Here is a 21,837-nt window from a genome sequence, read left to right on the forward strand (position 1 = left end):
GGTGGAACACAGGTCATATCTTAGTGAAATTATTTCTGGTGCACGAGGCTTTCCACAGATGATTTAAATCTATAGCACTAAGGTAAAGCAATTGCCCATGATGATGAGTTAATCACAGCTTTCCAGCAGAAACACAGAGATGTGTGTTGATCAACATAATCTTCATGATCAAAAAGTTTCTTTGCCTTTATTTTACCTATGTTTCCATGTATAAGGTGAAAGAAGTCCAAAGAGTGAATACCATCTGTGCAACATCATGTCCTCCCTTACAATTTTTCCCTCAACTGTGCCATGGTGTAGCCAAAATCTCTTATAGAGAAATTCCAAAGCAGTTCAAGTTTTTCTCTTTAGTATTCCAATTACACTGACTGAATCAAGACCCATCATCTAACCTTTTTTCATCTGTGACAGGCAGAGTTAATACAATCTTAAGGGCAAATTCTGCTCTTATTTACACTGTGCAAGTCCAGAGTAACTGCACTAATTTTAAGGAATTACTCCAGATTTATACCAGTCTAACAGAGAGCAAAATTTGGCTCCTAAACGATAGTTTTGGGTGCTCCTGAATATGTTCCACTTGTCCCGCTTACCCATGTGGTGCTGGGTGGGATTTTGTCTAATGAGTCACAGTCAAATCAAATTACTTTTGATTATAGTCACAAAGGGTCTAGTTTCACTCTCTGCCCCCCCTTGCTACCATTTTGCTCTCCCTGAGGGAAAGCATGAAAGAAAAATATGCCAAAAGTGACAAAAACTCAGACAGCACAAGTTCCAAGAATGTAATTGCTGTAATAAACTACACATGGTGTTCTCTTTTAGTATCTGTTCTCTTTCACAGAAAACACATGAGACACAGACAATGTCCGTTATGATACAGTCCGTCCTGGCATTAATTCAATACAAACATGGTTTTGGTGGGGGGGGGGTTGTTTGTTTGTTTCTTTCCTTCTTCTTCTCTGAACTATACTAAACTGAGTCCCTTCCAGGTTATTTGCCAACTTCCTAGAAAAGACAGACAAACGTCCTCTATTGCAATACTAAAAATTGAGGACATGAGGGGAATGCCTAGCTGATCCATGTAGGATAGTTCAAGCCATCAGCCAAAGTCATTCCCTACACTACACTGGCATGCATCCTGATATACAGTCCAGTGGAGATCCCCTGCAGTCAAAAGACAACCGTGTGGTTGTGGTCACACAAAGTAGCTATCTCATCCCTCAGATCAGGAGGGGCCAGAACTACTTAAATGGGTGCCACTGGCCATGAAGGAACCTGTTTGGAGTAGCTGTGGAGTGCACGGATTCTGTGCTCCTAGCAGCCAATTCAGCAAGTAAAACTCTCTGTGGAAGGCATGATGGAGTATGGTAGCAAAAACAGCCTCTGGCAACGTTAGAAGTTGACCCACGTAAGCTATGCTTCTACCTCCATGCAACTGCTCTTTTGAACTTTGAACACATCGGTGGTTGAAAATAAATGACCTTTTTTTCTTTTTGCCAAAATTAATAGGAAAATTCTCCATTTGACATGATTTTACACTCCCCAAGTTTTGATTTTTAGTGGAACTGGGGATTCCTTGCATCTTGTTTACATATGCTACTTATGGATTGTAAGGGGGGGAAGATGCTGACCTTCTTAGTTATTTCTAAAATGAAACATAAGTGTATCTATATGCACACAATAATAAATATGCTCATAAAATGCATTAGGTTTGGAAACATCAGCATCCAGCTTTATTTTCATTTGATCATGAGATTTAAGCCTGTGACTTTATGGCTACATCTTTGTCAATAATCTTTTTACTTCTTCCCTTTTAAAATGTATTTATATTTTGCTTCCCCCCAACTCCTTCTCCCCAGTACAAACATACACACAACTGCCCTTATTACCAGGATGCTGTAGTAACATGTGCATAATCTAGTGCCCATAAAATTGCTGCTCCGGTGCTGGCCAATTTCAGAGGCAGAATACCAGACCAGGGTTCCAGCTATGCAATGAGTCCTTCCTAGGCATACCCTGTACAGAGCTGATTGCAAGAAGGGGACCTAGATGGCCAGCTGATCTGATCCACTCTGACAATTCTAGATGACTGCCATGGGAAAAGGAAGCATTCAAATTCAATTACAAATTCCCCACTCATCCCCACAATTAAGAATTTATGTAGACACTCAATCCAGCTCTGACAAAAAAAATGTTTTTAACTCTGAAAATAAAGCGAGAAATGGCATTTGTGCATGTACTCACCGAACTGTGTGATCCTGAAAAATTCCTTCACATAGCACCAAGTTCGGTTTTATCAGAAATGCATGAAAAAAAGAGTCACTCGGTGTTGTCATTATAAAGTGAACATTTACTTACCGTGGCATCTGAGAAACCACTTGTGCTCATAATACAGGGTGTAAGTGGTGCTGCCCATAAGGCCTCATGTACAGCCCTCTGAAACAGTTATTTAATTGGAAACGTTTTGAACACAACCTTCTGTCTTTAAGTGGAGTATCCCTGTAGCCTCCTCCAAAGAAATCACAGAATCTCAGGGTTGGAAGGGACCTCAGGAGGTCATCTAGTCCAACCCCCTGCTCAAAGCAGGACCAATCCCCAGACAGATTTTTGCCCCAGATCCCTAAAAGGCCCCCTCAAGGATTGAACTCACAACCTGCTTAAACCACTGAGCTATCCCTCCCTGCCATGTGGTAGATACAATGAAAAGTAAGATAAATATGTCAGGTAAAACAGAGGGACCAAAGTTATTGGACAATAGTGAGTTTTCATTTATGAGATTTTAAATGCACAGCCATATAGAGTTGAGTCCCCTATTTGAACTTGAAAAGCAGTGGTGATAAATAAACACACACGCTGGCTTTTGGTATAAATTGTGCCAGACAAATAGCTTAGGGACTTGTCAAGTACAGATGAAGCAAATGTTGTAATGTACTGTATCCAAACTTTGTACAATGGTGGGTTGAGTGCCAGAAGTGGACATGGGCTGTCAAATATTGTTATGTAATTTGAAAGCTCTGCTAAAGGAGGGACACTTTCACTAAGCACAGGGGATCCAGTCCTGTAAGGCACTGGGCAATGTCTGCTCAGTTAGTAGCTCCTTTCTGGAGACACTCAGAATCGTAGGTACTCTGAAGCCTGTTAGAGGAAGAGGCTGAGCACCTCCTGCGACAGGCTGAGGGCAATCGGCTCCCATTCAAGGGCCCAATCCTGCAAGCCTTATGCTGCCGTAAATAGATCCAATGGGAGTTCCTCAGATGAAAGGCTTGCAAGGTGTAGGATTGGGTACTGACTCAGAGATTGAAGGTACCACCCTACCAGGATCAGGCCATTGGTAGCATTACAGCTCAAACAACCATGGACTTCACACATTGTTTCTGGGGGTGATTTTGAACAGTCACAAGACAAAATATTGTTCTCAAGTAGAGCAGAGGTTTGCATTTTCAGAATGGTCACTAGTATGCTTCTTCAAGAGAGGATTTTAAAGCAACCAGTTACTGTACTGAGGTTCCAAGGGAGTAAATCAGTCCAGAACTTGCCCTTTAATATTCTTTAAAGAGATGCGCACAGCTTCCCCCACCCCCGTGAAGTGTAGTAAGAAAGGAATTAGACCACAGCAATAGGGAGAAGTCTCGTCTGTAAATATTTTGTTCTTAAACCCTCTTCTCTGCTGCCACCATATTTGAGTAAATTCAACTGTTTTCCCATGGCACCCAAAGGCCTGGGAGAGCAGTAGCATTATTTAGTGATAAGAAACTTTACTTTGTAAGATGGGGGAGGGCAGGATGGCCTGGCTTTACTGTGTCTAGATTGTCTAGTTAAAAAATACCAGTATTATGAGATTGTTGCATTAAAGTGCAAAGATCTTTATGCTGACTGAGTTGGTGAATTGGCTCTTTCCTAAGTGAGCTATACAACTTTTTTGCAACACTTACGGCTAGTTAACTATTTTCTTGTGAATTTTTATTAAGTTTTAATGCAGTGATAGCTTAGCTGGTTTTGATTTCCACTGGGGTGAAAGTTTCTAACAACTTGCAACTTCAAAAATCACTTTGGTGGATTAGAGTTAATTTTCTATCTTGCCTAATTAACTTCATTGGCCTGATCAAACTTATTCTTCTCTCTTGCTAAGACACATTCAGCTGCTTGTCCAAGAATACAAATTAGCTCATATCCTGGTTATGCTGCTGACACCAGGTCATGAAAAAATGTGCAGGCAAAACACAGTCCAGTCCCCAGTGCTCCAGGAGACAACAACAAATCTCATATTTCATTAGAACTTGGCAATCAAGTAAGAAGAAATATCTTAGGAAAAGAAACATTCTCTAGGAGTTCAAGCAGAACAAACTACCTCTGATGTATTAGAGGCGACCTACTGCCATGCTGTGTCCTACCGCTTGTGCAGAATTCAAACAATTCAGAGTCTGATTGTTTTGTCTATATAAGATTTCCATAAAAAGGGAAGGTAACACAATGAGTTAATGCACTAGCTTGAAGCTGTTCAGGAAGACTTAGTTCAAATCAGTATCACTTCACCATTCTTTGAAATGTAACCACCTTTGGGGTAGGAACAGACTAAGCACTGACACAACATTACAGCTTTTAAAGATGGGAAGCAACATGTCGCTCAGCCAGACTACAGTGGACGAATGCAAATACAGGAGTTGTATAGTCTACCACCATTATTGTTATAAAATGTGCCTATGATCGCTAATGACTATGAGTGGCCACCTGTAATCAAGTGAGTTACAAAAATCACAGAGCAAAGTGAATATGGCTGCAGGTTATCCTTGTTATTAGTGGCCAAAAAAGGGAATAAGATGAGTGCAACATCTTCCCTGTGCTCCTATAAATCAAATCTTCTAGAAGCTAACTATTTCAAGGACTTAAAGTTATGTAGGTTTTGTGGCAGGCCAAAACACCAACGCAAGAGAAAAGTATTCTGCTATCAATGCTACAAGTATTTGGCCAGCAAAGCCTAGCCCCTAGTTGATATTTGTAACAGTTCAAAAGGCAGAACAAAGTTCATCCTGACTGAAAGCCTTTCCCTAAGGGAAGCCCAGGATTGGAATAGAAGGGCTGTCACACATTCTGACTGGCAGAACTGTATGAGGATGCTTACAGAGGATCTATTAGTGCTAGTTTCAGCTGTCAGCTAATGATGGGGCATCCCATGAGCACCAAAAACAATGAAAAAGTGAAGCCACAAATAAGTAATTCTTCTCTCAAAATGGTCAGGAGTGACTCCATTCAAGTCAGGGGTATTATGTTGGGGTGAGGGAAGAAAGATTCAGGCCCCCCAAATCCCTCAGAACGCCTTGTTTAAAAGGAACTGGCTAACTGGCAGTCCTAGTATATTTGTCAATGTGTTATCACTTCAGTTTTCACCTGTTTCTACATTTGAAGCAGCCTGACATCTTTTATGGTTATAGAAATATTCAGCAGTTCACCAGCTCAGCATTTAAATGCTTTTGTGTCTGCAAGTTTCCTTTGAAGTTTCTCCTAGCATTTTATTATTCTCTGGGGTTCTGAAATATCTTTCGTTATTTGAAACACAGCAGAATCTGGAATCCATTAAAGAAGAGATCAAACCAAAGAGCAATAGGTACAGCAGTGCTCAAGATTATGGCCACCAGAGCCTGTTTAACCTAACTTTAAAAGAAAGGACTATGATTTTCAAATTAATTATAACTTTAGCCATTCTGGTCATTAAAAAAAAACCTCTGAAACAGAGTTTTTTAAATAAAAAAAAAAATTATATTTATATATATATATAGAGAGAGAGAGAGAGAGAGAGAGAGCGATTCTAGGACTGGAAGGGAGCTCGAGAGGTCATCGAGTCCAGTCCCCTGCCCTCACAGCAGGACCAAATACTGTCTAGACCATCCCTGATAGACATTTATCTAACCTACTCTTAAATATCTCCAGAGATGGAGATTCCACAACCTCCCTAGGCAGTTTATTCAAGTGTTTAACCACCCTGACAGGAACTTTTTCCTAATGTCCAACCTAAACCTTCCTTGCTGCAGTTTAAGCCCACTGCTTCTTGTTCTATCCTTAGAGGCTAATGTGAACAAGTTTTCTCCCTCCTCCTTATGACACCCTTTTAGATACCTGAAAACTGCTATCATGTCCCCTCTCAGTCTTCTCTTTTCCAAACTAAACAAACCCAATTCTTTCAGCCTTCCTTCATAGGTCATGTACTTAAGACCTTTAATCATTCTTGTTGCTCTTCTCTGGACCCTCTCCAATTTCTCCACATCTTGAAATGCGGTGCCCAGAACTGGACACAATACTCCAGTTGAGGCCTAACCAGCGCAGAGTAGAGCAGAAGAATGACTTCTCGTGTCTTGCTCACAACACACCCTGTTAATGCATCCCAGAATCATGTTTGCTTTTTTTGCAACAGCATCACACTGTTGACTCATATTTAGCTTGTGGTCCACTATAACCCCTAGATCCCTTTCTGCCGTACTCCTTGCTAGACAGTCTCTTCCCATTCTGTATGTGTGAAAATGATTGTTCCTTCCTAAGTGGAGCACTTTGCATTTCTCTTTGTTAAACTTCATCTGTTTACCTCTGACCATTTCTCCAATTTGTCCAGATCATTTTGAATTATGACCCTATCCTCAAAGTAGTTGCAATCCCTCCCAGTTTGGTATCATCTGCGAACTTAATAAGCGTACTTTCGATGCCAATATCTAAGTTGTTGATGAAGATATTGAACAGAGCCAGTCCCAAAACAGACCCCTGTGGAACCCCACTTGTTATACCTTTCCAGCAGGATTGGGAACCATTAATAACTACCCTCTCAGTATGGTTATCCAGCCAGTTATGCACCCACCTTATAGTAGCCCCATCTAAGTTGTATTTGCCTAGTTTATTGATAAGAATATCATGCGAGACCGTATCAAATGCTTTACTAAAGTCTAGGTATACCACATCCACCGCTTCTCCCTTATCCACAAGACTCGTTATCCTACCAAAGAAAGCTATCAGATTGGTTTGACATGATTCGTTCTTTACAAATCCATGCTGGCTATTCCCTTTCACCTTACCACCTTCCAAGTGTTTGCAGATGATTTCCTTAATTACTTGCTCCATTATCTTCTCTGGCACAGAAGTTAAACTAACTGGTCTCCAGTTTCCTGGGTTGTTTTTATTTCCCTTTTCATAGATGGGTACTATATTTGCCCTTTTCCAGTCTTCTGGAATCTCTCCCGTCTCCCATGATTTTCCAAAGATAATAGCTAGAGGCTCAGATGCCTCCTCTAATCGCTCCTTGAGTATTCTAGGATGCATTTCATCAGGCCCTGGTGACTTGCAGGCATCTAACTTTTCTAAGTGATTTTTAACTTGTTCTTTTTTTATTTTATCTGCTAAACCTGCCCCCTTCCCATTAGCATTCACTATGTTAGGCATTCCTTCAGACTTCTCGGTGAAGATCGAAACAAAGAAGTCATTAAGCATCTCTGCTATTTCCAAGTTTCCCGCTCCTCACTGAGCAGTGGGCCTACCCTGTCCTTGGTCTTCCTCTTGCTTCTAATGTATTGATAAAAAGTCTTCTTGTTTCCCTTTATTCCTGCAGCTAGTTTGAGCTCATTTTGTGCCTTTGAATTTCTAATCTTGCATCTGCATTCCTGTGTTTTTGCCTATATTCATCCTTTGTAATTTGTCCTAGTTTCCATTTTTTATATGTAATGGCCAACTCAACCTAAAAGCATAATATTCTCTGCTGATATCTTCTTATTCTAATAATGATGGGAAGGAAAAAGATGCTGAATTCTGCAGAGTAACATGCTTCACCTCTCTGGTTGATGAGGTATATGGTGTAGACATTTACTTGCTCTATGCTACACACAATAACCAGAAAAAAAATGTTTTCTTAGATAAGAGCCAGTTCTCTCATTATGGTCATATAATCATGGCATTTTATAAACTGAAAGTTGCTCGGCCTCACCATTGTATGCGCACATATTAGTCAAGTTACTTGCAAACAAGGATTTTTTTAGGCTGAACAAACATTTCAAAGTCTATTTTGTACATGCCCTTTCAACCCAGGCATCAAAGAACCTACTGGAGACAACAGGAGATGGTGCCTCTTGGTTTAATTGATTGCTTGAAACAATTTTACTCCTTGAGGCCTGGGCTTTGTCTTCTTGTGCTGTACTGTACTGTACTTGTGCTGTACATAGGCTGTTTTCTAGCCAGGATTTTCTTGTTAAACATAGGTTACTATGCCAAGTGATTTTCTCAGGTATATGATTTAATATAATCTAGGCAACAACCAGCAATGCTTAGAATTTATATCTCTTCACTTCCATTTTTTTCAAAAGGACTTTTTGCAGAACAGATACCACTTGCAGAAGCATGGGGCCTGGTACTCCTTTTACTTTCATGGTGTAACACTATTGAAATTAATGGAGTCTAATAGGATTAGAACTGTTGTAGGGGAGGGAAGAAGCCAGTCCATGGAGTTGATCCCCTATGCACATAACTGTCAGAAAGAACGACAGATCAACTTGTGAAGAGGTACATTTTCTCCAATAAAAAAGAGGCTTAAAAGACCATGTAAAAAGGTAATAATTCACTATTTGTTGAGGGCCAGTATTCTTAGCTAGAGTACTATTCCCAGTTGTCAAAAACTAGTCATCTCCAAGTCCCTGCCTGTACAATTAAAAGAAGGTAGCATCACTAATTCACTTGCATCTGTAGGATCAGCTGCATGGTTGTGCAGTGTGGTGCTTATTCATTCCAGTGAACCCTCCATCATTTTGACTTAACAGAAGATCTCTGCTAAGTCACATGGAGCCACTAAGTGGCTTATCATCAGGCTACCAATTTGCAATGAAGAGATTGCTTGTGGGAAGCTACACAGATCAACTTAAACCAGTTTTGCAGACATCCAGTTCAACCTCAGAAACTAAAGTACCCTATTTGGAGTTCTGGCCTTTATTAAAACTAGGAGCTGTATAGGAGAACTTGGGAGTTACATACGTATCTAAGGGCAGAATTAGCCTTTAAAACATGACTCACAAGAGAGTCCTAATGGGAAAACTGGTGATATTAATGCAGCCTACTTCATTGGAGCCTGTAGGTAGTCGCACTCACCACCGTAGCATCTCCTTCTGTTGGGTTGAGGCATTGCAGGGGGCCTTTAGTGCCGCCTGTTGGTTGCCTCTTTGGCCCTGCAATGGCCTGATTCTGTCACAACTCAGCCCTACACTAAGTCCCATCTGTCGGGGGTGAAAAGAGTACAACTAAAAGTTCAAAAACGTCCCAACACAAAATATTTTTCTACCTCTTCTAGGGTTATTCTGTCATTTAGGCTCACTCTTCAGCCCTACTCTACCTAGATCAATAGTCCTTACGTTGGGCTTGCAGAGGAACCCTGGCCCACCATCTGCTCTGGGTTCTGGCCTGGGGACCCTATAGTAAGCAGTTAGGCCTGTGCCTTCGGACACACTGCTGTTTCCCTGGGCCACTTGTTACCTTCAAGGCCTTTGTGCTACTTCCCTGCAGCCTGTGCTTAGCACCGCCTCTCCTGTGATTCCTAGACCTCTGACTTCTCCCTAGGTCCTCCAAGCTCCTTCTTTCTCTGCTGGAGGGCAGACCCCTCAAGACAGCCTCTCTGTGTTTTGCCCCCTTTCCCATGCCCACCCCAGGGATTGATTCCATCTCTGTGGCTCTCTACAGTCTGCTTTCCCCAAGCCCTTCCCAGAGCCAGGGAGCGCCCTACCTTCTCTGTCCTTTCTAAGGGTACGTCTATACTTACCTCTGGGTCCGGCGGTAAGCAATCGATCTTCTGGGATCGATCCCGGAAGTGCTTGCCGTCAACACTGGTACTCCTGCTCTGCGAGAGGAGTACGCGGAGTCGACGGGGGAGCCTGCCTGCTGCGTGTGGACCCGCGGTAAGTTCGAACTAAGATACTCCGACTTCAGCTACGTGAATAACATAGCTGAAGTTGCGTATCTTAGTTCAAAGTGGGGGGTTAGTGTGGACCAGCCCTAAGTGAGCTCTCCCCCATCCCTCCTCAGTATTTTCCTGATCCTTTCACACCTGGGGGCACTAATTATAATTAAATTGCCAGATCAGGACCAGTGTCACAGGCAAGGCTGAGCTCAGCTCCCCATAAAGGGCCAGCCACTCTGTGACAAAGCCATACAGCCAAGGACTGCTCCTGGCTGCAACTGTGCTCCGAACCCAGGGACAGGGGAAGCTCTGCTGAATACATCATACAGCCTGAGTCTGCATCATCTTATCCGGGGAACTCACATGGGCCTGGAAGGGGGACAATACCCATTCTCCTCACCCTGAGGCTGGGCCTACTCCACTTTGCCTATACAAGCACCACTGGTATACAACCCCGTGTAGACTGCAGGCCACACAGAGTGGTCTCTGGAGCAGTGGGGGATGGTGCCAAGGAGATAGTTGAACCCTCTTCTGCACACAATGGGGAAGACTGGTGTGTGGATAGATATAGGGGGACAATAGGGGATCTAAATATTGAACTTACTCAAATTGGCACAAGGCAAATAAAAGAACTAGGGGGAGGCTGACTGATATTTTGGTGTGAAGCTCTTTAAACAAGAACATTTTGGTGGTAATAACTGTAAATCTTACATCAGAAGGAAGGCTTTTAATTAATTTAATAAAAAGAGTGACCTTTTAGAAAAAGATGAATGATGACAGTGGAAAAATGTCCTTAGTACTGTAAATTATTTTCACCTCTGTACCGCTTTCTTGCAAAGGCTTCTCTTGATAGACAGGAATTTGCAGATATACCTCCCTATTCAATGAGCTCACAACCCTATACTTTACATTTTACTTCTCAAATTATGCACAAGATAATGCAGGAAATATAGGCTCCAGTCCTACCCCACCTCCCTGGTCCATTAAAATCAATAGGAACATGAGCACAACTATATCATTTCTGAAGACATATAAAAACAATTGGACACAGAACTGGTAAATAGTCTGTATTTATGTTTGTCAATAATGCATGTAACATTTGAAAAGTAACATTTTTAATAGACAAATTAATTTGCTTCCCTTTATGGAAAAAACTTTTTTACAAGTTTATTAATGTTATCAGATGCACACTTTATCTGAATTCCAGCACATAGGATTCCTTTGTATATATATATATATATATACACACACACACTCACCATTTCCCCACAAAACAGTTATTAAACTATTAACAAACATTTTGTTTCAAAATGTGGCAGTTACACAAAAGAATATCTGGCTATAGACAGATCCTTAAAATTTTAGAGAGAATGTACTGTGAACAAAACAGTACTGGAGACCCAGAACTCACAAGAATGTGATAACTGTAAAATAATCTGATCGATTGATCTGAGGTTTCCTCTTTATTTCAAACCCTCCAGTCACAAATCTTTTATTGGTGTATTTAGGAATGTTAAATGTAATCCATTAGACATGTACAATTGTTTTCTCATGTGAAGTGAAGTTATTCACTGATAGAGTTTTAGGGAAAAGCATATTAATTTTAGGTTTCAGATTTAAAAAAAACAGGAAACAAATTAAATCTCTACCCCCCACACACCACCCCAAAAAAAATCTCTGTGCAGTAAAACTGGCTTTACCTCAATTGCTCTCAGAGCAATGGAAAACATACAGTATGAGCAGAAATCAGATATTTTCCTCCATTAGAATTAGTTTTCTGAGATCCTTCAGTTCTAGGCATAATCATGCATATTCTCCTTCCTTACTGTCATAAAATGCACTGATGAAAATACTTGTGGTTAAAGACTGGCCCTGTTCCATGCTGAAGTTCAGGTTTTAATGATCAAAATGCTGCTCTCCTTGATGTCCCACTTAGAATTTTTGATCCCCGTCTTACGAACAATTTTAGGACAGAATACCTTAATGCAACCCCTTTGCTGATGTAGCAGCAAAATATTCCTGAAACTCAGCAGCAGTGGGATGGTTAGGAGGATGCCTCATTGCTATAAACATCATCTGTTTTTTGACTACGAAAACAGAGCATTTCCTTTTTATTCAGGAAACTAAAGAAAAATCTACAGTATTAATGGTAGGTATGTTTTCTTTCAAGGCTGTTCTGCACAGCCATCAACTTTAGTTATATCAGCGTATATCAGACTAAACTGGTGGGTTCACAAACTGTATTCATCTTGGTAGGAAAAAAATATCTTCAGTCAATTAGAAACTATCTTTGTTATATATTTTATTACAGTGAGTTCCATGGCAAACTAGTTGAAAGTGAAACCTAACTGCAATGTTTCATATTTATGTTATTGATTTTTGCCCTATGGTATGAAAATAATATTCTTAACAGATCGGCCAAATCTTCCTTCTTTTACTTGAGTGGAAACATTTGTTTTGCTTAACAATTTGACCCTATATTTAAACATTCTGACAGGTGGCTGAGAAACTAATTTCTGGTCTTGCCTTAGCATAGCTAAGAAATGTAATGTAGTGTGACAAAGTTCCTCCTCTATCTTGGTGGGTCCTGCGCTTATTGGCGGATTTTCCTGCCTCAGAGATTCACCATGTGGGTTGGGGAACAGCCCAGAGATCTTCCCCTCTGGAAGAACCCACAGTCCAGGTCAATTGGGAGGTTTGGGGGGAACCCAGGCCCGCCCTCTACTCCAGGTTCCAGCCCAGGGCCCTGCGGACTGCAGCTGTCTTTAGTGCCTCCTGTAACTGCTGCATGACAGCTACAACTCCCTGGGCTACTTCCCCATGGCTTCCTCCAAACACCTTCCTTATTCTCACCACAGGACCTTCCTCCTGGTGTCTGATAACGCTTGTGCTCCTCAGTCCTCCAGCAGCACACCCTCTCACTCTCAGCTTCTTGTGCCTCTTGCTTCCAGCTTCTCACACTCACACCACAAACTGAAGTGAGCTCCTTTTAAAATCCAGGTGCCCTGATTAGTCTGCCTTAATTGATTCTAGCAGGTTCTTCTTAATTGGCTACAGGTGTCCTAATTAGCCTGCCTTAACTGGTTCTAGCAGGTTCCTGATCACTTTAGTGCAACCCCTGCCCTGGTCACTCAGGGAACAGAAAACTACTCATCCAGTGACCAGTATATTTGCCCTCTACCAGACTCCTGTACCCCACTGGTCTGGGTCTGTCACAGTAGCAAAAATCTGGAAAGGACAAATTATGATGCATTTTAGAACTTTATCTTCACAATATCTGTGTCTTTAAGATCTTCATAAAAATATATTTGTTAACTTGCTGATTTTACAAAATTTACATTCTTTTAATAACAAATAAAAAAACAAATAAAAGCCCAGCCTGTTTCACAAATACTTAATCAATTTAATTAGATCTCACATATCAGCAACTGTTTCTAGATTATAATCAGGACTTGTAAAAATCTGTTTTTAGTGAACTTTTCTTCAATCTCACATAGCTTTTTTATGGTAGAGAGTATTTATATCCATACTCATATACAGTATAGTTTATCCCAAATGTTCAAAAATCATGAGCCAGGACCCACAAAAAAGTAAGATTGGCTTAAAATCTGGAGATTTAAAAAAGTAATAAATTTGACTATTTACTTGCTAGCTAGTTTTTGAGTCTTTAGAATACACTTGGGGCACATTTCTAAGGTTTCCTCCACAACCATGAAGGCTGAAAACTTACTTTTTTAAAAGACAAGACCTGAGTCTCACATAAGCTTATGCCTCTGAGAGCTGGGGTTTAATAAAAACACCAACTATTGTGAGAGTTGCACTAAATCACAAGAGTTGGTGACATATTATATGTAAGGTTCTCAGCTGGTATAAATCATTGTAACTTCATTAAAACCACGTATCTAAAACAATCCCCCTCCCCACTATGGATATGCCTACACGGGAGCTGGAAGTGTACTTCCCAGCACAGATTCACAGACACACTAGCTCTGCTTGTGCTAGTGCAATAAAAAGAGATGTGAGGCCACAGCAGTTCAGGCTAGCCCCTTTATGTATGTACCCAGAGGGTTGGTCAGGCTTGTACTCAAGCGGTTAGCCTGAGCCGCTACCTGTGCCATCACAATCACAGCGCTATTTATAGCATGCTAATTCAAGCTGAGCTAGCATGTGTCAGCCTACCCACTGCTGTGTAGACCTACCTTGAGTCTGAGCATGTGGTATGACAAGCATAGGAGTAACATACTCTAGCTCATGATCCATTGATTTCTGGGCACTGAGTCTTAAGCACATGATTAGTTTCATTTAAGCAATGTGACCATTCATGTAGCTAAAGTAAAGTATGTGCTTAAGTGCTTTGCTGGACTGAGCCTCCGTCAGGGCCATCAAGAAGAGAGGACTGGAATCTCCTCTCACATGCACTAGTTTAAGTCAGTAGAAACTCCACTGAAGTCAACAAGTTTACACCAATATAAACATGAGAAAGATCAGGAGCATAGTCAAAATTGGCATGCAAACAAACATAAAATCAGCCAATTTTTGTTTGCTTGCTTCAATTGAAGGATTTGAATTTAAATAAGATTTTTTAAATTTTGAAATGTAATCTAAACATATCTCCAAACCCAGACAAAATTATTCCAGACTAGTTAATGTCTACGAACCCTAGTCATAAGGTACAATTGTAGAACAATGCACTAAACAAGTAAAGCCAGAAGGTAATGGCTTTGGACCTTATAGCAAGTCAGATTTATTTACCATTGTCTGACGTTGTGTGTGGCGGGAGGGACTCCAGGGGACAGGAGATGGCAATCTGTGTCACAAAACATGTTTTTCCATCTTCCCATCGTTGAATGCAGGACTGTACTGGTATCATCAAAATGTGAAGTCATCCTCTGTTTCGTGAAGTTACTATTTACTAAAGCAAGTGAAAATTTAGAGCTATGAAGCTTCTTCACTCAAAATTTTCAGATCAGATAGACTGATTTAAATGATCTCTTACTCCTACTCCCATTAAAATCAACTATGTGGCATTCCTGGTCATGGAGGCTCTGACAACTGCAACCAGCCAAAATAGGCAGAAGGACATGCATCTCCTCTTTCATGGGCAATTAAATGTGTTGAAGTTAGAGAGGGAGATGGAGCATTGAGACTTGACTGTAGTACATTAAGGGGCAATAGGGAATAAAGCTATGTTGGAATAAATCCCCGAGTATCTGTCTAGTTATTGGAGTCCAGTGCACTGTTTGCATTGCTTTAGTGAAAGTGGAGTCAGCACTATTTGCAGAGGTTTAGAATCTGCCTTTTCACTTATCCTTGGTGTGACTTAGACCTAGACAGTGATTCTCAAACTTTTGTACTGGTGACCCCTTTCACATAGCGAGCCTCTGAGTGTGTCCCCCCCCCTTATAAATTAAAAACACTTTTAAATATATTTAACACAATTATAAATGCTGGAGGCACAGTGGGATTTGGCGTGGACACTGACAGCTCATGACCCCCCACATAATAACTTCACGACTTCCAGTTTGAGAACCTCTGACCTAGAAGTTCTTGGTGATTTGGGGAAAGAGAATGTGTTCAACAGTTTTCAATATGCTGTAAGAATGTGAATATAAATGTAACAGTAACTATTTTTGTCTCCAATTCTATCCCATTCTGTTATGTTTATTAAAAGGTACAAACACGTTGTATCTATAATGGGACCAGGTCCATTGGTTTCTTTATGTTCCTTTTGAAATCACTATTATACAGGTAATTTGGGAATATTTTACAACACAATACAAATGATCGTAGTGCACACCTCAGTAATAATAATCGTGGCACATACCACTGATTGACAAATAAATACTAAGGATTATTTACTGCCCTTTATTTGCATATAAAACTTTTTTTGCCATATGGCCCAATGAGAACCTTTAGGACCATATCAATCTATTAAATACAACAATTGATGTTAAACTTTGACACAAACAAATGAGTGCCAGAAAACTCAAAAACTCGATATTATATGGTACAGCAGAGCCCACAGCAATGTTCTCTAGTGCTACCTTCTGGGTATACAAATATTTAATTATATCAGTTATTTATAGTTTTGTTTTTAGCTTTGGCAACCTTCTTCCAATACATTATAAGAATGATACAAGATATAAAGGACAAAAATCCATCACACATTCATCAGGGCTCCATTTAGTAAAAATCTGGCTCCATGGCTTGGCAACTTTTTTAGTGCTTAATCAAGATTTTGTAATGCTTAATCAAGATACATTTCTTTAAATAGCCGTACAAAATTGCAAGCTCTGGCTTTTTTGGACCTGTCTCCTGCCAACACACATGTAAGATACTGTATATAATCAGTAATGGTGAAATCAGGAGGAATCCATTGAATCTTGTCAAAGAGACACCTGGAGTTACTATGAAAAGGACCAGAGAATGGATCTGAGAAGTTGAGTGACAACAATTTTGGCTGCCAAATGTCCAAAAATAGTTAAATGCAGGCTAGAACTCTGAGGAAGTGAGCAGAATTTGATCCAAAGTTGAAGAAATGTTGACTTTGACCATAAATATATAATATATATAATATAAAAAAATACCTGCCTATCAGAGTTCAGATTTATTTTTTTAAGCAAAGATAAAGACTGTAGATTAACCCAACTTCTTAATAGCCATAGTGAGGAGAAGGAAATCTCAACTTTGAGAATCACATTTAGGCCCTCCAGACTCAGAGTTCTGTACTCTTGATCATTTCTCTGCAGCAGGCACTCAAAGATTCAATACCAAAGTATTCTAGGAACTTGCTGAGCTTGTTTGTTCTTCATACTGGATGCTGATGCCAGATATGAACCATTCCATGGTAGTGGAGACAAGATATTGTTTCTGGTTGATAGGGCTCTTAAGTTAAACTCATTGTCTGGAGAAAAATCTCTGCCACCTACTGGAAAGCAGAAAGTATGAACTGGTGTCTACACACCTTGAAATAAAAGTTAAAAACTGATCTTAGATAGTAATAATTCAGCTCAACAGGAAATCGTAAAAAATTCCATTATCCCTTTTGGAAACTAAAGTAATGTTTTAAATGTAAATATATTAATATTTTAATCCTATTAATTGTTTGGGAGGGGTGTATATATAAATAAGCCTATAATAATTTTTAATCAGTTTAATTGGTGTTTGTCAAACATCTATCATCAGTGGAACACAGAACCCAAGGTACTTTAAATAAAAACAGAGAGTTTGCATTGGAAACAGAGCCTAAAACTATCATAGCTTTAACTCAAACATATTTTTTATTAAAGTATGAATGTATTTATGCTGGAGAATAGTTTACATACATTGGAAAGCAACAAGCATATTTTCAAGAGCCGTGGGTCCTCCTCAACATGTCTCCATGCTCAATCTACATGCTTTAACACAGGCATACATATGCTCTCTCACACAATGTGTATATATACACACATAAAACACAGACACATAGCTTTCTTTTAAGGCTTCTGTAAGGTGCCCTAGTGCCCCTACCATTACCATGATTACGAACAAGGAGCAGCATTCCCTGCAAACTATTCATCTGCTCTTGGCCTTAAAAACATTTAGTGAACCAAAAGTTTTGTTTTTATTTGATTTTTTTTCTGTTTATTTTTTTACAAAAGTTATGAACCTTTTTGTCCGTGGACCAGAAAAAGTGCAGGATATCTTAATGTGAACTTCTCAATCATTTCAGTACAAACCAATCATTTCAAACCTGACTCTAAAAGGACTAGTGCCTTTAATTGTCAGAGACACTTTGCTATTATGGTAACACACCCCTGGCTTTTGTGACCCAGGAGTACCAGCTACATCAAATTATATATACTAGGTTGGTGATGGAGACTACTGTAGAGTTAAGGCTACCATGTTCGTATAACTTCAGACCTGAGGTGGATCATAAGTCCCAGTTCAACTGGTGAAAGACCACGGGTCTTAGCAACATGTCACTCAACTCTCAGCAGAAATAATGGAGCTGGTTCACTGTATTACCAGCCATCATGGATTTTTTTTTCCCTTTTTGGTATCCTGGAAATTGTATTTAATGGTGCTTGGTGGGAGATGAGTAGCTGCAGGTACATTAAGAAAATAGACAAAATGAATAAAATAAAGGATAGCATATGATATAATGTGTAAATATAAGCATCTTTTTAAAAAATTATGAAATGTGAATAAACTGCAGAATGTCAGGCCATTTGTCAAAAAGCTTATGAATGGCTGTTTCAGCCTAGGTAAGGTCAAAGGATTTTGCAATAGGACATTGAAAGGGATTCGTTTTTCTGAACCAAGGGGCTCCCTTTTCCACTTGCTGCTGCATAGCAGCATCAGATCCGAGCTATGAATCCCAGAGAATCTACTATTAAAATTGCTTGATGGATTTCATAAGGCAAACTGGACTGAATCAACTTCAGATTGTACACCTGAACTATACTAGGCTATAAAGATTAGATGGTGCATGGGTTGGGGAGGTAAAATGGGGTGAGAGGGCGGGAAACGGGGAAGCTTTTTCTCACATTTACAACAGCAGCAGATTTCAATGTAACATAATTACTTTAATGATGCATATCTTTAGGTACTGATTTGCTCTTTTGATTTAAAAAGCTGGTGAGCCAAGTGTTTGGCCGTCTTTTAATTCCAGATATCAGTTGTTGCTTATTCATCTATCAGCTCCTATTCCCTAGGCAATTTCTGCCCTTGCTGTACCATCAATGAGTTGAGTCAGCCATCATCAGATTCGAATTCATGAGACACTTCCTCAGATGAGCTATTCCTGTGGATCCGGCCATCACTCTTCATGCTGTGGAAAGTCTTCTTAAAGGCCTCCATCATGGCATGAGCCAGCTTCTTGGCCTCCAGCTTGCTCTCACACTCTACAGCATGGCAGTCCATCTGATAGGACAAGTCATCGTTGATCTCCCTGTAAACCCAAGCAAAGATGTTTGGGCTGACGTTGTGGTCGGCAGTGCAGTAGGCTATACGTGCCACCTGAAAGGTATCCATGTGGACTGTGGCTTCGCCTTTGTGGTCCAGGTGATGAAGCCAGACTTGGAAGGGGCGGATTTCCAGAAGGGCATTGGCTGGGAAGACGTCCTCCCTGGCTAGTGTGTGCTTCTTCCATAATTCAATGACAGGTTTTTCTGTGCAGCCTGATAAAAATTGCATCCCTGTTGTGGACACCTTACCCAAATATGTAACCTACAAAGAAAAAGCAAAAACAGATGTGATATCAACCATAGTCTTTGATATTCATTTCTACCATTCCGTGAATGGAGTTCTTTACCTAGAACAATGGATTTTTTTCTACACATTCAGATGAAGTTTTCTGATTGACAGCAATAGATTTGCCTCTCAGAACAGTATTTTTAGTCATTCATGCTGGGATTTTCAAGGGAGTTAGGAGCCTCTCACTGAATTTCTGTATATTTTGGGCAACTAACTCCCTTAAGCTTCTTGAAAATCTCCGCCTTAAAGTCTAATGCTGCAACTCGCACTCATGCTAGCAGTCCCAGTAAAGCCAATGGAACCTATCATGCAAGTACGGTCAATAGGATCAGACCCACAGGCCAGATAACTGGACCATGGTGCTTACCCACAGTTTCTTATGTTCATGTTATTTTTGTTAAATACATTTTAAACAGTAGTTTTACTTACATCAAGACATACACAGAGTATAATAATGCAAGAACACAATGTGGTCGGAAGAGCTTGACCACAGCAGATAATAACAAAACTATTCTAATGCTTTTTCCAGAGTGATCTTGTTTATGTTTCTTCCACTGCTTCTACTTAAGTAATTATCCACAAATATGTAGAAACTATTCAAAATGCTACATCTTCTATTGTTAGCTAAAGGGCTGAGGCATTTACTCCTTCAATTTTATAGAAAATGTGCCATTAAAAAACCCACAGTAATAAATCTAGCTTAGTTTAATCACACAAACTCTTTCTGCTTTAGTGTCTAGCTCCCTTGGGTAAATATTCAAAAATAAGAATCCTGTTATCCAGTCTATATAGGAAAATGATGAGCCTTGACTAAAATTTGTTTCACATGTCAAAATCTAACTCATTATACAGCCCAAATGAAAAGTCTAAATATAGCATACGGGAAAGAATCAGTGCACCTAGATCTTTATAGATCAAGAAACATTTCTCAATTATATTTTGAATGGAGCTTTTATTAACTGGGAAAGGTTACATTTTAGGATAGTCAATACCATTAAAATATAATTTATACATAGTATTACCCTCTATCACAGTTGTCTGCAAGTTGCATTTAAGAACAAGTATTATAAAAATAAAAGCAAAATTACTTTGTCCAATTTTAAACATAATGCACATAAGACTATAATAGATCAAGCAAATGGCCCACTATCCTGTCTCTGATAGTTACCAGTACTAGACACATTTGTAAATAATCAGGTACACTGTACAATTTAATTTCTATAAAATGTAATATTATATCAAATATTTTTATTTTTTATCTAAGTTTAAAAAAAGGAAAAAATTAGATTTTTATGTTTAAATACATTCAGGATAAAGCTGCAAGGAATACTGAATTTACATTTCATACAAAGCAAAAATCTTCAAAAATAATTCTGGGTTTTGCTGCAAGCTTTGATAAACCCACTCAGAGACCTAAATTAGGCTATGATTAAAAAATAAGGTTACAAAATAGTGTGGCTTAATCATGCCTGCCAAACAAGCAATTTCATAACAGAAATTTCAGGACAAAAAGTTTTATTCTTCTCCAATAAATGTTCATGGTTTCCATTGGGAATATTTTAAATCTTATAAAACCTTTATATTTTTCCTAACAGTGAGAATCACAACAGCTAGAACTGTTAAGAAGGCAAGTCCTACTGGAGCTTTGTTTTGTTTTATTTTATTTTATTTTATTGTACTAGTGAGGAGAAGGTAAAGTAACTAACAGCTCATAGCACAAACTGTACTCATATAAATAGTACATAAAAGACCAAGCAGCAGTTTGACCGCAGTGTACTATGAAGTAGTTCATCCTGTATTCACAGGCATATTTCTAGTAAAATAATAAAATAAACGTGGAACTCAGCATGTTCACAAACTATTCAATATATTCTCTTAAAATCCATTATGTTCCATTTAAAATTCACAAATCAGTTAACAAAAGATTAGCACATTGTAAAGAAGTTTCACGTTTGGGGCCTGATCCAAAGCCCATTGCTGTCAAAGTGAGTCTTTCTATTGACTTCAATGAGGTTTGTGTCAAGCTTTGAAAACACAAAAAGGAGAGTGAGCCTTCTGCTTATACACTTTGTCTCAGCCAAACTATTGCCCTGAATTCTACTTCATAAGTGGGATCCTGACACAAATTCTCTGGCTTTGCCTTTCCAAGTTTTTGCTGGTTAGAGAACACTGATATTGCTTGCTAATGTGAAGAAATGGAGGCACTGACAGAATAAAAACACTGACTGGGGGTCACCTTTTTATATATATCTTGCCAAGTGTCAACTCTAAAATATGTTGGTTTTTTGGTGCAGGCGCATATTGCAAGCTGAAGAATTTGACTTCTTCAGGGGTAGCAGGATGGACTTTTCTCACATTCACTGAGCACATACAAGCTGTCTAGATTTTCTGTTTGTTCTGACCAATCAACCTCCCCCAACACCTTCTCTGCCACTAACCATCTGCTTTATCTCACATTATACAGTACCTAAAAGTAAAGTCTAAAACAACATTTCCTACAGGAAAATATTCCACATAAACTTGTGAGAAAGCTGGGTGTGCCTGCATGGAAGAGCTGTGAATTACTCTGAAAAACAAACAGCAATAATGATTGAGAGGAAGGATGGGGCTTGTGGCTAAGGCACTGGAATGGGACTTAGATGATCTGGTTTATATTCCTAGCTTGGACACAGACTAACTGTTTGACCTTTAGT

The 21,837-nt window shown here is 39.6% G+C and overlaps 1 protein-coding gene across 2 annotated transcripts in view; it reads right to left on the reverse strand.

The window, feature by feature from the left end:
• Positions 1–17,168: 17,168 nt before the first annotated feature.
• Positions 17,169–21,837, reverse strand: part of PID1 (phosphotyrosine interaction domain containing 1) — a 162,825-nt gene continuing 158,156 nt past the window's right edge. For both annotated transcript variants that reach the window (XM_034781325.1, XM_034781326.1), the window contains exon 3: positions 17,169–19,117. In XM_034781325.1, coding sequence (XP_034637216.1) covers positions 18,641–19,117 — 477 coding nt within the window. In that variant the 3' untranslated portion in view covers positions 17,169–18,640. The remainder of the gene's footprint in view (positions 19,118–21,837) is intronic.

This window comes from Trachemys scripta, chromosome 9, assembly GCF_013100865.1.
Source record: "Trachemys scripta elegans isolate TJP31775 chromosome 9, CAS_Tse_1.0, whole genome shotgun sequence".
In the NCBI taxonomy this organism is placed as follows: Eukaryota; Metazoa; Chordata; order Testudines; family Emydidae; genus Trachemys; species Trachemys scripta.